General features: G+C 40.9%; 2 protein-coding genes and 1 pseudogene across 2 annotated transcripts; 1 reads left to right on the top strand and 2 right to left on the bottom strand.

Moving 5' to 3' along the window:
- On the top strand, positions 1 to 2,949 carry LOC128491624 (olfactory receptor 11A1-like). Its single transcript, XM_053463942.1, has 2 exons — positions 1 to 49; positions 2,015 to 2,949. The coding sequence occupies exons 1-2, from the start codon at positions 1 to 3 to the stop codon at positions 2,947 to 2,949; spliced, it is 984 nt and encodes a 327-aa protein (XP_053319917.1).
- Positions 2,950 to 8,023: 5,074 nt separating this feature from the next.
- On the bottom strand, positions 8,024 to 9,070 carry LOC128491623 (olfactory receptor 11L1-like; annotated as a pseudogene).
- A 5,488-nt stretch (positions 9,071 to 14,558) lies between these two features.
- On the bottom strand, positions 14,559 to 15,874 carry LOC128491622 (olfactory receptor 11A1-like). Its single transcript, XM_053463941.1, has 2 exons — positions 15,776 to 15,874; positions 14,559 to 15,500 (listed from the first exon to the last, which is right to left on the bottom strand). Exon 2 carries the CDS (start codon positions 15,327 to 15,329, stop codon positions 14,559 to 14,561), a length of 771 nt encoding a protein of 256 aa, XP_053319916.1. The 5' UTR covers positions 15,330 to 15,500; positions 15,776 to 15,874.

Raw genomic sequence — 15,874 nt, 5'->3', positions numbered from 1 at the left:
ATGCAGCCAGGACTGCCTACTGATGTCAGAGAGCAGTCCTGTGACATCGGTGGGCGATCCCGCTGACATCAGTTGGCGGTCTTGCTGCCAAAAGTGGGCGTTCCCAAAGATGTCAGGGATGTTCCTGCTGATGTCAGTGGGCGTTTCTGGGGACATCGGTCATAGGACATGGCGGTGAGGAGAAGACACTCGGTTATTACTGAAGTACCATAGAAATTTTTTTTTAAAGGGAAAATGGAAGGGGAGCGGGGTGTATAAAGACCGTGCTTGCGCAACCTGAAGGATTCAGGTGTTGGAAACCCGGTCAAACCTGGAAAGTTCACAAGTATGGTCATACTGGACAACAGGGTAGAAGTTATATATAAGGAAAATGCCCCCCCCAATATATATATATAGTGGAAGAGATACACCTCTCGAGATAAACCTGGGTCCCATATGATTTTAGATGTCATGGTTGCTGCCTATATTAAGAAAGTCTTAAAACCATCAGTGATGTATTTACCCTTTGGCTCGACAGCAGCGCCCCCTAGTGATCTGCGTATCCGGTACAATTAAAAGCTAGATTTAGTTGGCTTCGGCCTACCATTTTCGCATGATCGGTAGTGTTTTACATATACCTTTTTACGTCCAATTATTTTTTATGACATGATCAAGGCACTAGATACATTTGTGGGTCATGTGGAGAGTGTATGTTCAATAAATAACGACAGACACCAAATTGTATTTTGAAAGGCGACAGTTTTATTTATGAAAATACTGTGACACGTAAAAAACTTTATTTAAACTTTAAAACATACATTTTCTTAAACTTGTGTAACCTCCAACCTTAGTGTACGAACCGCCAGACTTAACCCTTTAGAATCAAGGAGGTTACAACCACCGACCGTGCGACAACTAAGTGACTTAACATCGATACCTCAACACAGGTAACTCACACCAACATGTTGCCGCGTACACCAACCACGAGCCGTAAAGCTGCACTAGCTCGTGGTGTAATACGAAGGCCCTCCCTTTACCATGGGACCCTGCCCGTGGAAAAAAGGCCCACCATAACTCACAATAACCACGGATTCCATACCTCGGATGAAAACCGCGACAATTTCACCCCGTACCATGAATAAACCGACCATAAGGGAGGGAAACGCTTCTCACTGCCTCTCCTTCCTGTTTAAAGAAAAATGGTAGAGGGTCAGAGAAAAGCAGCCACATTTAAAGACCCTTAACCCCACCCCCACCATAAACTTTTGACCTATGGCAACCTAGCCATGAGGTGATCATGCCCCCCTAGCATGATCCAGGCCTGATCATGCGGCCCCTTCTTTGATGTTTGTGTCCACTTTGTTATTAATGTTTTGAAGAATGTAGCATGAATTTCTTGGGACTAATTACTGGAAAAGTAATGGCATACTCTAATGAATTGACATGCTCTATCTTGGGATCCCTCAACCTGATATATAAATGTATAGGAAAATATGATCCATTTGTCTGCTGCAGAAAGGGATCTCGGTCTGCTTGTTTGTGCTTGTTATTTTTTTATTTCTTTTTTATAAGCCAACATCCAAAAATGTTATTTTTTGTATTTTTTTTTTAAAAACAGTAAAAAGCTTAAAATATATATATTTTTTTTTCCATGTGTAAGTATGATTCGGCTTATAAAACGTAATCAGGTAAGTCTGGAGTCAGCTGTTAAAATAATATATTAGACAACTATATTTCTCTTATAACTAAAATATGTATTTTATTGGTAGGATAACTATACTGAAACATCTCGATTTTAACAACACAAAATGATTTTTCAAGAAGCAAGATGTTTAGTCATCTTTTTTGACAGTTGTTATTGTCAATATCAACTAAATTACATTTTTTGTTAATTTAGTTTTTATTTATATTTATGTCTAAAAATGAAAAAAAAAGGGTAAAAATATATATGAATTTCTTACAATTCAGAAAAATCTCATTAAATTTATTTAAAAATCCTAAATAATAACCCTAAATTTTTTTCATTGTCTTTCAGTGAGTGCAATGAATCAAACAACAATTTATGAAATCTATCTCAGGGGGTTTGAGAACATTCAGACTTTGAAAGGCTTTATATTCTGTCTCTTTCTAGTGGTATTCGCCATCACGTTAACCGGAAACTTTCTCATTATAACGGCGGTAACCTCAAATTATCGTCTTCATACCCCCATGTTTTTTTTCCTTTGTCACTTGTCTCTTTCCGACATGTTACTCACCACAAACATTGTCCCAAACACGTGGTCTCTCATACTTTCAGACGGTGCGGTTGTTCCTATCACAGGCTGCATAACGCAATTTTTTTTCTATGGTACTTCAGTAATAACCGAGTGTCTTCTCCTCACCGCCATGTCCTATGACCGTTACCTTGCCATTTGTAAACCGCTACACTACAACAATACCATGGACTTCCGACTTTGTCTGTCTTTGGCCATAGGCTCGTGGTCATTAGGTCTTCTGATAACGCTCATTACGGTAATTTTTCTGCACAACTTGTGGTTTTGTGGACCCAACATCATTGACCATTTTTTTTGCGATCTTGGTCCTCTTCTGGAGCTGTCTTGTTCCGACACAACTATAGTACAATTCGAAGCATTCACGTTCTCTACTCTTTTAACCATCGTTCCGTTTGTATTTATTTCAACAACGTATGCTGGTATTTTTCTCACTATCATGCGGATCCCGTCCATCACCGGGAGGCAGAAAACCTCCACCTGCAGCTCTCACCTGGCCGTCGTATGCACGTACTACGGTGCGCTGTTCGCAATGTATGTGGTTCCGTCGAGGGGCTACTCCTTAAACATTAACAAGGTTGTATCACTGATGTATACGGTGGTCACTCCATTATTCAACCCCATCATATATAGCCTACGAAACCAAGAGATCAAAACAACCCTGGGAAAATATCTTGGAAGAAGAAGGTCCAAATTTTAATTCATTTATATGAATTAAGCATAATTAATTATAATATCATTCATTTTAATTAAGTATAAGTACCAATTTTTTTTTTTATGTCTTAAAAAAATCAGTTCAGCTCTCAAAGTTAAGTGGAATTTTAATTAATATATTGTTTTTAAGCATAAAAAAAATGTAATAAAACATTACGTCATCAAGTACATTGTGAAACTTTATTATGGTTTTTGTCAAATCAAAAAGTTACAAAAAAAATAATAAATTGTTTTATATTATATAAGCAAAGAAGTGTTAATTGATTAGATATATGGGTAAGCTATATCCATTAGATCAGGATTACTAGACTTATTTTTAACGTGCACTCATTTTTTTAAAGCTGAAAGTGAACATCTGACTAATGTATTTTATGTTTTCTTTTTTGTGTTTGTTCACTTCTATCACCAAGGTTATCAATCGAATCGCAAAGGAAATGAAATCGTGAAGAAATCGGTGATAGAGATTAGGCATTTTAAGAAATTGGCTCAAGGGCATTCATGTAGGCCACGGAAAAGCGTAGCTAAGTCAAGGGGTCAAGACTGGGTGAGGAGGTAGGCTCAGGATAATGGGGTTAAGGGACTTTGGGAGGTCCCTCCATTTTGCGACTGTCCCTTTTAATCAGTTTTTCTCACCTGCATCTTCCCTCCTTCCCTGTTACCAAGGGTCTTCTCGTCAGTGTCACAGTGGTGGGGCTGGTCAGTGTAAGGTAGGGGTGGAATAATGGTTGGTTAATAGGAAATTGTGTGTTTCTGGTTTGGTTGGTGTTGTTGGTTTTGAACTGGTCGGTGGGAAAGGTGCGTCTCGGTAGGGTCCTTCCCGATGGGTTTCGTTGTTGGGGGTTAATGTTGGTGTTATATGTATTGCAAAGGGGGTGTCATTATTGGGGGATGATTGGAAAACAATGGGGGAATGTGTGCTCTGTATTACTTTTGGTGGCAATTCTGACGATTACTTTATTGTGTTAATAATTCGTTGTGATTTTGGTTCCCATACATATTAAAATCTGCGGCCAATTTTTATCCAAACAGTTTTGTGGACCCAACATCATTGACCAGATTGAAAGAAACCCCCCAAATTCAAATTTGGAAGAATCAACAAAGGCTTCAGTAATTCATTGTGGAATTAACAGCTTGAAAAAAACATTTTCATCTTTTTTTTTTTGGTTTCTATTTACAGAGATTGTATTTCAGTCTTAAAGTAGATGCAAAGGTTTGAATTTACAAATATCTAAATCATAGAGACTAAACTTCTAAATGTCTTGGGGCTTACTTAACCCCTTCAATCCCAGGGGGTTTTGGTACCTCACGTCCCGGAGCAATTTTGCCATTTTTGGGGTATGTCGGTTCAGCGATTATTCTCCTTTCCTGTGAATAGTGTATCCATGTAAACTATATTTTTTTTTTCAAGGAGAGATAAGCTTTCTTTTGATACCATAGTTGGATGATTAGCTGAAAATTTAGAATGAGAAATTTAGTAAAAACTAGCACAATTTTGAAAAAAACACCTAATTTTTGTAAAATGTTCCCTCTGAATCCTCATAAAATTAGGTAAAGTGATGGAAAATCCCCTCGTGACATGACCTTCCGGTGCTCAGTCATAGAAGCCCCAGCGGAAGTACCGGCCAGCAGCACTGAAGGTTGTCTACGTTAATTGCACAGAGACCGCCTGGCTGCCCCACTAGACACCAGGGCATCTGAAGCACAGGGGCAAGTCTGTGGGGGCAGAGTGGCACATCAGGGGGTTGAGTGGCATATCAGGGGGACATAAGGCATATCTGGGGGTAGAGTGGCATAAAGAACTTCCTTGTCATTGATACAACCACCACACTACCTCTCACCCTTTCCTTGTGCCGCATGTTTGTCACCCCATTCCCTCTAGATCGTAAGCTTGCGAGCCAAGTCTCTCCACCTAATGTATCGGTTTGTCTTCGTCTGTCAGTTCTCGTCTTGTCGGACCCCTTGAATATATGGATTGTATTAAGCGCTGCGTAAATTGTCAGGGGGGCAGAGTGGCAAGCATGGGATCAGATGTGCATAACTGGGGGGCAGGTTGGCAAATAAAAGGAAATAAAAACAATAAATGCATTTTTCTCAATCATAGTTTTTATTAAATATGAAAAAATAGTTTACATGTGAAGTAATGTTTACTGGTAAAACGTTTAGGTATTAAAACCTAGTTTGAGAAATATTGTGTTTGGCTTCTTGTATCGCTTTTATTATTGTGCCAGCAAAATAAGAAGGCGATTGGAGTCGTTGTGATAGAGCTAAAAGTTTTGTTTGCAGAGCACAATGACCCATGTTAAGTTTTCTATTCTACTGTTTGTTTTTAACACCCAGTGTGTTCATTAAATGATTTTAAATTGCATTTTGCTTTTTATCCGATTAATCGAAAAAATAATCGGCCAACTAATCGATTATGAAAATAATCGTTAGTTGTACTCCTAGTTAAGGTCATCTAATCAATGGTGCAAAAACTGGACCATTCTGGGGACATTTTGCTACAGTCCTGGAACTGAAGCTTCTCCTAAAGGTTAAAGAATGAACATTAAAGTACTTACAAAGTACTTTAATACGCATTCTTTGTTCTCGAAGCTAACTGGGAATAAAGATGGCTTCTTTAACTCATTCTGCTGACCCTTTGTACATCCATTATAAGGACAAAGGTATTGGGACACTTGGCCCTTACACCAACAGGGACTTTGATGACGTTGTCTAAACACATAGACAAGTTCTTCTACACCAAACTCATCCAACAGTGTCTTTATGGACCTTGCTTTATGCGCTGGGACGCAGTCATGCTGGGATAGAAAGGGCCTTCCCCAAACTGTTCCCAAAAGTTAGAAGCAGAGCATTGTCCAAAGTGTCTTGGTATGCTGAAGCATTGAGATTTTCCTTCACTGGGCCTAGCCTGAAGCATGATTTCATTAATTAAGAGATGTTTCCCAGTACTTTTGTCTATACTGTATAGCGGCGCACAAAGTAAGGTTTATAAAGACGGTTGGATAGTTGGATGAGTTTGGTGTGGAAGAACTTGACTGACCCTGACCTCAACCCCATTTAACGGGATCGACTGGAACGGAGATTGCGAGCTGGGCATCTCATCCAACATAAGTGTCTGAGCTCACAAATGCTCTACGGCAGGCCCTCCAGCTGCTGCAGGACTAGATCTCCCTTACTCCTCTGCAAGGTCCTTAGCTGAAAGAGCATTATGGGAGATGTAGTCCTGCAGCAGCTGGAGGGCCGCAGGTTGGACACCCCTGCTTTACTGGATGAATGGGCACATTTCCCAGGAACTCTTCACAATCTTGTGGAAATCCTTCCCAGACGAGTGCGAGTGGAAGCCTTTATAGCTGCAACGGGGGAACCGACTAAATATTAACATTTCAATGGAAAAATTGATCCATACTTTTGAGGGGGGGGGTTGTGTTAACCTAGCATAGTGCTTATTGGCCAGTTATGTACCGTATTTGCTCGATTATAAGACAAGGTTTTTTTTAAGAGCAAATACCCCTCGTCTTATAATCGGGGTCATCTTATAATCAGACCTCAAATAAGTCTGACTATGAGACTAAGATCCAGATCCCCTGCAAGCTGCAGGGGACCTGGATCCTCCTGTCTCCCCCCACCCAACTTACCGGTGCTTCTGAGTCCCCGGTGTGTAGCCGGCGCATCTGGTTCCCCGCACCGGAACTCTCCTCACTGACAGCCGGGGAAGGTCTGCGCGATGGACGCCGACAACCCCTGCTGCTAACCGCACCTCCTTCCGGCTGCAGAAGAAGTTGCCTCCGCGAATTGCGTAGACGTGACAACACACCAGGAGTCAGAAGCACCGGTAAGTTTTTTTTGGCTGGAAGGTAAATGGGGGGCATAAGGCATTTCTGGAGGCAGAGTGCTCTATGAAATGCCTTTTAACCCCCTTAATGCCACTCTGCCTCCAGAAATGCATTTTAACCCCCTTAATGCCACTCTGCTTCCAGAAATGCATTTTAACCCTCTATACGCCACTCTGCCTCCTGAAATGCCTTACACCTCCCTATATGCCACTCTGCCCTATAATATGCCTTTTAACCCCCTAAATGCCAGAGTGGCATATAGGGGTATAAGGCATTTCTGGAGGCAGAGTGGCACATAGGGGGTCAAAAGGCATATCATGGGGCACAGTGGCATACAGAGGGTTAAAAGGAATATCATGGGGCACAGTGGCATTTAGAGGGTTAAAAGGAATATCATGGGGCACAGTGGCATTTAGAGGGTTAAAAGGCGTATCATGGGGCACAGTGGCATATAGGGGGTATAAGGCATTTCTGGGGCAGATGTGCATAACTGGGGGGGCAGGTTGGAAAATAAAAGGAATTAAAAACAAAATATTTTAATCAATCATAGCTTTTATTAAAAAAAATAGTTTACATGAATGAACATTTACTGGTAAAACTTTTTTCCTATAGGGTCATCTTATATTCAGGCGTTTTCTTTTTTTCCTAAATTAATATTCAGATTTTGGAGGGTCGTCTTATAATCAAGCAAATACGGTATATGAAATGTACATCGATAATTTATTCCTTGTCTTTGGGACCTTGTAATTTGGCTTCTCCATGATTGGACTCTACCATCCAGTGTATGGAGTTATTTGGGATCCTGTCCATGAGTGGTGATCTGGCTACTGCACCTCTTACCCGAGTTTTGTCTAAAAGCTGTCCTGTACAGCGGGCAATTACTTTCAAGGGATCCGTGTATAAAGTGGATATAGAGGCCACATGTGATAATTGTTGACCTTATTTGCATGCACCTACCCAGAATTCCTTGTGGTTGTGGCAGCACCATGAGATTTCTGAGGGAAAAAACCTTCTGGCTTGTCTGGTGTCTGTAGATGAATGTTTAATAATTGCTTCTACTACCCCCTTAATTTTAAGTGGAATGGGTTTCCATCACCTTTACTCACCATAACTTTTGTTATTAGAATATTTGCTGTCATTAAAAGAGTCTTGCAGGGATTTGATGGAAGAGAAACCTTAGATGACATGCAATAGCACAAAATGAAATGTATACATTGTAATTTTCTGTTATGCTATTCTGGTGGTAGGTTGCAAGCTTGCGAGAGTAGGACCATCTACTCCGTCTTGTTTGTTTTTGTTGTATTTGGAAAAATATTTAATTTTATGTGGTATGCATACGTCATTTTAGCACTTTTTAGAAACACATTTACTTAATGCTATTCTGATCTCTTGATTCCTGAGACTGTATATGATAGGATTGAGCAAAGGAGTCACAATAATATATAACAATGAAAGCACCTTGCCTACATTTGGAGGATGTCCTTTTGATGGCACAACATAAACGCTTATTAGTGTCCCATAGTAGGTTGCAACCACAGCAAGGTGGGAGCTGCAGGTGGAGAAGGCTTTCTGTCTCTCGGCCGTGGAAGAGATCTTGTTGATAGCAATGGATATAAAGACATACGTTCCAGTGATAAAAATAAACGGGAAAAGAATAACAGGCATGGAGAACAAGAAGGCTTGGGTTTCCACCATTTTAGTGTCCGAACAAGAAAGTTCCAATATTGGACCCAAATCGCAGAAGAAATGGTCAATTATGTTGGGTCCACAAAAGTCTAATTTTAAGACAAGGATAATAATGATCAATGTTATCATAAAGCCGAGAGACCATGACCAGAAAAACAAATGTATACGTAGCTTGAGGTCCATAATCGAGATGTACCTCAGTGGGTTGCAGATGGCCAGGTAACGGTCGTAGGACATCACTGTAAGAAGGAAGCACTCTGCGTTTGTTGAGGCAGAAAAGATGTAGAACTGGGTCATGCATGCGGTGAAGGATAGCGTGCCTCCTTCTTGTATGATGACATATAACATATTAGGAACAATATTTGTGGTGGCCATTATTTCAGAAGAAGACAATAGGCTTAGGAAAAAGTACATGGGAGTGTGCAGTCTCTGGTGCATTGACACCAACATGATGATCAGAAAATTACCAGTCAGTGTTACAGTGTAAACCAGTAAAAACAATATAAACAGTAAAATTCTGAAATTGTAGAGGTTCTGAAAACCCAGAAGAACTATCTGTACAACTCGAGTTTGATTGCCCTCATGCATGTTTAGACATTATCAGGACAGAAGACTTGAAGATCTCTACGAAAAAGACAAAAAGTAAGACATTTTAAAGAGTTTCTAAATGGTGAAATGTAACAAAAAAGTAGGCAAAGCATGTAGATTTAATTAAAGCGGCTGTCCCACTTACTCTGTTAAAGCTATGACTTCACCCAGAAATAATTCTTTAATCAAACAAAATGTATGATTGATTTAATACGTTACAGGTACAATTATGGAAAAGAACATTAGTCTTTGATGTATGAAGTCATTTCTCCCTATAACAAATGTCTCACCCATGCCTTGTTACCAAACGTCTGTTCATTCCCATGTACAGGCTGTGTCAGAGTATAGAAACCTCGTTTTTGAATCAAAGAAGCGTCTTATTATTTGCGTGACACGGATTTATAGAATTTACCCATAGATGAACGTGTGTGGGTACCTGGAAACTCCATATCTCCCTATAACAAACCTTATTTCTGACAGTGGGCTACAACTTTTTATCACTAAGTCCACTGTGCATTAAGAAGAGTGGACCCCAAAAAGCTGCTCCTATAGCAAAGGCTTAGCTGGCTCTGTATGTACTTTATATGGGGAGACACACCATATAGACAAAAGTATCTCTACACCTGACCATTACACCCACAGGGACTTTGATGACGTTGCATTCTAAATACATAGACATTAATATAACGTTGGTCCCCCATTTGCAGCCATAACGGCTTCCACTCTTCTAGGAAGGTTTTCCACAAGATTTTGGAGGGTTTCTGTGGGAATTTTTGCCCGTTAATCCAGTAGAGCACCGATGTTGGGCAAGAAGGCCCGGCTCACAATTTCCGCTCCAGTTCATCCTGTTCCATGGGGTTGAGGTCAGGGTCAGTCGAGTTCTTCCACACCAAACTCATCCAACCATGTCTTTATGGACCTTGGTTTCTGCTCCACTAAATGGTCAAAAGTATCGGGAAACATCTCTTAATTATTGAAATCATGCTTCAGGCTAAGCCCAGTGAAGGAAAATCTAAATGCTTAATCATACCAAGAAATTTTGGACAATGCTCTGCTTCCAACACACAAAGCAAGGTTCATAAAGACCTGGTTGGTATGGAAGAACTTGACTGGCCTGTCTTGTCTGTGTATTTAGAATGTGATGTCATCAGAGTCCCTGTTGGTGTAACGGTCAGGTGTCCCAGTATTTTTGTCTATACAGTGTATTATAATGCATGGTGGAGTCAAACAATGATCATTAAATGACTGTTTCAACTTAATAAGGCAAATGGTAGATTTACTGACCTTGAATCACTGTTCTCATTTCGATTTTGAGGGTATGGAGCAAAAGACATCTTAACCTGGAAACCATAGATTATCGCAGGATCTTCCAGGATCCGTTTACGTTCTAAGTAAACGTTCAGGTGGGAATGTGTCTTTTTATATGCCTAGTAAAAGCCAATTCTCTTTTTTTTTTACACTAAATGAAAGCAGAGGGAGACGGCTCCCCAAGGAGTAACGGCATGAAAAAATGATGATTAATTAGCAGCACTGGATCAGCTGTGTTTGTGGAAACCATTGTTTTCATTTACGACGTTAAATATCTATGAAAAAAAAATCCAACACAACAATTTTTAAGGGAAGGGGCTTTATGGAGCCCTTTTGACTTCTCTATAAATGCTCAGAGATTTAAACTCTTTACTCTATTTCATGGACAATTTAAGAGTCTCAAATGCCGCTAAATGTTGTATTGTAAAGGAGGAAAGTGAAAAAAATATATGCATTTTATGTAGTATACAATGAGGTGACTTCTCCAGGTCTCCGAGTCACCAGGGAGAAACTCTAGGTTGTGGAAGAAGCTTTGTGGCGTTGTCTGAACCTCTCCAACTTCCCCTCCAACCATGGTGTTTTCCTACATGCGGTGTTAGGCCTCAAATATCTAATATCAAATATAGGCGGGCTCCAGGTAGCTGGAGCTTGGATATTCCTAAGTATGTGTATGTATTATAAACGTCCGTCCTCAATGAGCTTCACCTGGAAGACTAGAGGGGGCATTGACAGGGATGCAGAGCAGGGCTAGGTCAGGGGGTCATGTAAAGTTCAGTGGGGGGTATATAAGGTTAAGTGAAAGGGAGGTTCTGGGCTGTTTGTTGTGCCAGCTTACCCCAAGTTTTTGTCCCACTCTCCCTCCATTTATTTTGAGTTGTTTCCTGTTATTATGTTCTTGATTGGTGTTCATGTTTACTAAGTTTCTGTTCTAGGCATTTTGTCACAGCCGGGGGGCAGTAGCTTGCCAGGTAGCCGGGGGGGGGTTTATTGCCACTGGTTGTAAGGAGTGCAGGTGAGGAGTCCGGTATGCAGGATATACCCAATGCGGAAGGTGAAGGCAGGGTCAGATTCACTAAATACTGCAAAGTCCAATAATGTAGCCAGGGTCTGGGTCACAGGAGGCAGCGTAGTCCAAAATACAATAGCCGAGGTCGGGGTCACAGAAGGCAGCATAGTCCGATAAACAATAGCCGAGGTCGGGGTTACAGAAAGCAGCGTAGTCAAAGGATCATCTGGGGTCAAAAACAGGAATCAATAGCAACACAAGGAAGAGCTCTATTAGGCACAATAACTGAACACTGAGTAGTACTCAGTACCGTTTTTTAAATATGCCCCGTGCGTGATGTCATCGACCAGAGCCGGCCATGCGGCCAGAAGATGAAGAGGGAGCCGGAGCAGTGTCGTAGGACAGGGATGCAGTACCCGGCTAGCGGGTACTCAGGTGAGTCACTCCGTTGGGGGCTTGACTGGGGATCCCGACACTGTTATTAAAGTGTTGGTGGGAGGTTCCTGGCTGGGCGTGTTTGCTGGAAGGTGCCAAAAACTCAACGCGTTTCGCTGTCTTAAAACCAGCTTCTTCAGGACAAAAAAATAGATTTTACTATAAGCTATTTTTTTCTCCTGAAGAAGCTGGCTTTAAGACAGCGAAACGCGTTGAGTTTTTGGCACCTTCTGCACGTAGGAACTCTTCTCCATATCGGGACTTCGCTGGCTGGACCAGGACGTCACCATTTGCAGCAAAGGGCTCTCTATAATAAAGAGGATTTTCTACTTATGATTGATTGTCACCTGTGTGTATGCAACACCGAAGAAGACTTTTTTTACCAATCGGACTGAAAGTAATGTCCAATAAAAGGCCTGATTATCATCCACGTTTGTGCATGAAATTCATTCTATATACACCACATGTTGCTCCATACTATATTACACTATCTTTGTTTTGTTTTGTTTTTTCCCCTTATGTATTTGCGCCCCATGTGGAGGAGTATGGTTTAAAGTGGTACCCGAGGAGTACTTTTGGGAGCAGCAGTGCAGTAGGGGAGTAATATTAAATTTTGTATCTATTTGCACATTTATATTCACTTTGTGGTTTTGTTTATTTAGTAGTTGTCACTATTCATTAACCCTGAGTTACTGGGGGGTTATAGGCAGCGATTTGTTTATCTTCAGTGCAGCCCTAGGCCTGACCCAACCGTTCGCTCCACAGCTGTCGTCTAAAATGCTGAGCATACCCAGGATCATCCAGGCTTCGGCTCTCCGGAACCCTCCCTTTTCAGAATGCAGGAATGCGGCCCTGCTGACTGCGGTGGGTGGTCCTGCTGATGTCTGTGGGCGGTCTGCTGACATTGGTGGGTGGTCCCACCAAAAGCTGCTTGGTTTTGGAGGAAAGTAGGCAGAGAGTGGGTCATGCCACAACTCCGCTCTTGCGACTAAGAGAAGCGGCTGAGAGTTTCCAGGTAGAGCGCTGTTGAGTTTCCAGGTATGCCACTGAGCTATTAAGGACACATAGCATCTGGGAACAATTGCGTAAATGGACCGGGATCTCTCTTGTAACTAGCCCATTGAGTAGCAGCATTTAGAGGAACCTAGTTTGGTAGCAGACGGGCTACGCAAAGCCAGCCTAGGCCAGAATATGCCTCTGGTTGCAAGTCTGTACTCATGCAAGTGCTTACACAAATTCACCAAACCCAACTTGCATTACCACTCACCAACAATAACACTCAAATCCCATATGCTGGCCTTCAGAAGAATTGAATGTACGCAAATTCAAAAGAGAAGGCAACTCGCAAATTTATTAACCTGTGAGTTGCCCTCAACATGCAAAATTCACATTGTAATTAAATAAATAAATGTCTCTAGAATCTCCCATTAACCAAGTTGGAATCCATCATTGTCTCTTTCTTCCATTGTGCATGGAGAGGGGGTAATTAAATAAACCTTGTGGTATATTTTCAAATTTCCATTTTGCGTAAAAGTTCTTTCATTTGTTTTGCTCTGCATTTTTTGTTGTTTAAAACTCACCTTTTATATGTTGGGTTATCATATATTTTGTGTGGCTGCACCTTTCTTTTGTTTTATTTATATTTGGAAATATACCCTGCCCAGAGTGCTGGGGTTTTAAAAATCATAAAACTACCATATGAGGCGCATGGACCCCAAGCGGTGCTTTCTCCTCACCTCCCATCTCCTATCTGGTTTGACAAGGGGTTAAAATAAAAACAATGATTGATGGTGGGACATCGTAACTCCTATCACTACACACTGAGCCAGACATTAAGCCAGAGGCAGTGCAGCATAACCCCCATTACTATATTCTAAGCCAGACATTGACGTGGTAGGCCTCTGCCCCTGAATCAACCAGGCTGTGCCACCTCTGCCCCTGAATCAACCTGGCGGTGCCACCTCTGCCCCTCAAGCAGCCTGTTTGTGCCACCTCTGCCCTTTTAGCAGCCTGTCTGTGCCACCTTTGCCCTGGAAGCAGCGTACCTGTGCCACCTCTGCCCCTGAAACATCCTGTGTGTGCCACCTCTGTCTCTGAAGCAGCCTGCCTGTGCCACCTCTGCCCCTTTAGCAGACAGCCTGTGCCACCTCTGCCCCGTTAGCAGCCTGTCTGTGCCACATCTGCCCCTAAAACAGCCTGTCTGTGCCACATCTGCCCCTAAAACACCTTTGCCCATTAAAAGCCTTCCTGTCACATTTCTGTCCCTAAACACTGATACATTCACTCACTCACTCACTCACTCACTCACTCTCGCTCATTCATTTTGTTCATATAGAGTATATTAAGGCAGAAAGAGACTGCATTAGGAATCAAAAGTGGCAAAACAAAAGATTATAATTGGCTATGCAATTACACTGAAGGAAGGTGCCAGAATATCATACCACACCCAGCTTTTCCCTTCCTGAATCCCACATAGCATACAGAAGAAAAACTGCTGGTGATTCTAATAATGGAATAATTATCTTTTAACAATGGACTTACTTTATGTATTTCTCAACAAACCCATCTAAAAGAAAGTTTAAAACATGAATAAATGAATACATTAAACAAATGAACCTTTTTAATACACCATACGCATAAATTAACATGGCTAAATATACTATACATTAGAATTTGCATAAATCCTTAAATAGAAAAAAAAATTTCAATAGTCTATTAAAAAATATTTCGGGAACATGTCTAAAATTGCATTTTTTTCAGCGTTGTGTATATTTCGGAAAGAGTCATATTGATCTCCTTGTTTCTCAGGCTATATATTATCGGGTTAAAAAGTGGTGTCGCTACAATGTAGAGCAAAGATCTTATCTTGTTGGCTGTTGAGGAGTATGGGTTCGATGGAATGCTGTAAACTGTAATGATGGTCAAAAAATAGGTGCATACGATGACCAGATGAGAGCTGCAGGTAGAAAATGTCTTCTGTCTCCCCTGTGTGGATTGAATCCTGAGGATCGTTCGAATTATACGAACATAAGTTGAAATGATAAATAAGAACGGAAGAAGAACCACAAAGATCGATGACACCAGGGTTTCCGTTTTAACAATTGAAGTATCAGAGCAGGAAAGTTCTAAGACAGGGGCAAGGTCACAGAAGAAATGGTCTATGACATTTGGACCACAGAACTGTAGTTGATGTAACAGAATAACGGGGAAAAGTGTCACAACAGAACTTGTTATCCAAGAAAAAGCAATGAATTGTTTTTGTAGATTAAGGTTCATAATGGAGTAATAATGCAGAGGATCACATATGGCCAAATATCGGTCATAGGACATCACACTCAGAAGAAAGCATTCTGTGCTCCCCAAGAACCCATAAAAGTAGAATTGAGAGAGGCAGCCATTGAAGGATATAGTCCCTTCCCCATCTTTCAGAATAAAGGTGAACATGTTTGGGACAATGTTGGTAGAAAACATCATATCCGACAAGGAAAGATTGCTGAGAAAAATGTACATCGGAGAATGAAGATTACCATGGAAAAAGACCAACACAATGATGAGTAGATTTCCAGCCAGCGTTGCTACGTAGATCAAAAAGAAGAGGAGAAAAAGTAGGATTTTGAGGTATTGGCGAGGAACTTGAAAATATAAAATAATGAATTCCGTCACAGTCTGGTTTGTGGGTTTCTAGTAAAAAAAAAGCAAGAAGATAATAAGGGAATATTGTGGTTTTTGTAGACAATTACATGTTTGATAGACAACTGATTTAGACCTAATATTATACTATATCGAATTATCAGTGATAGCTTCAGTATTGTGTTAAAGGAAAAAAGAAACATGTAATAATAATACGTACAAAAACATAAAAAATAATAAGTAATTACAAAAAAAAATAATAATTTGGAAAAATTCTAGTGTTATCAGGATTTTAGAGGACATTCCTGTTGACGCTTCAACCCTACCTTTTATTAGAGTCATTATCAGAAGGAGAGCTGCCAAACTAATCCAGTGATAGTACGACAGCGTGATCTTTCTGGCAAATACACTTTATGCACAACATT

The sequence above is a fragment of the Spea bombifrons genome, chromosome 4 (assembly GCF_027358695.1).
Source record: "Spea bombifrons isolate aSpeBom1 chromosome 4, aSpeBom1.2.pri, whole genome shotgun sequence".
Taxonomy (NCBI): domain Eukaryota; kingdom Metazoa; phylum Chordata; class Amphibia; order Anura; family Pelobatidae; genus Spea; species Spea bombifrons.
This window is presented reverse-complemented; position numbering and strand designations above follow the sequence as displayed.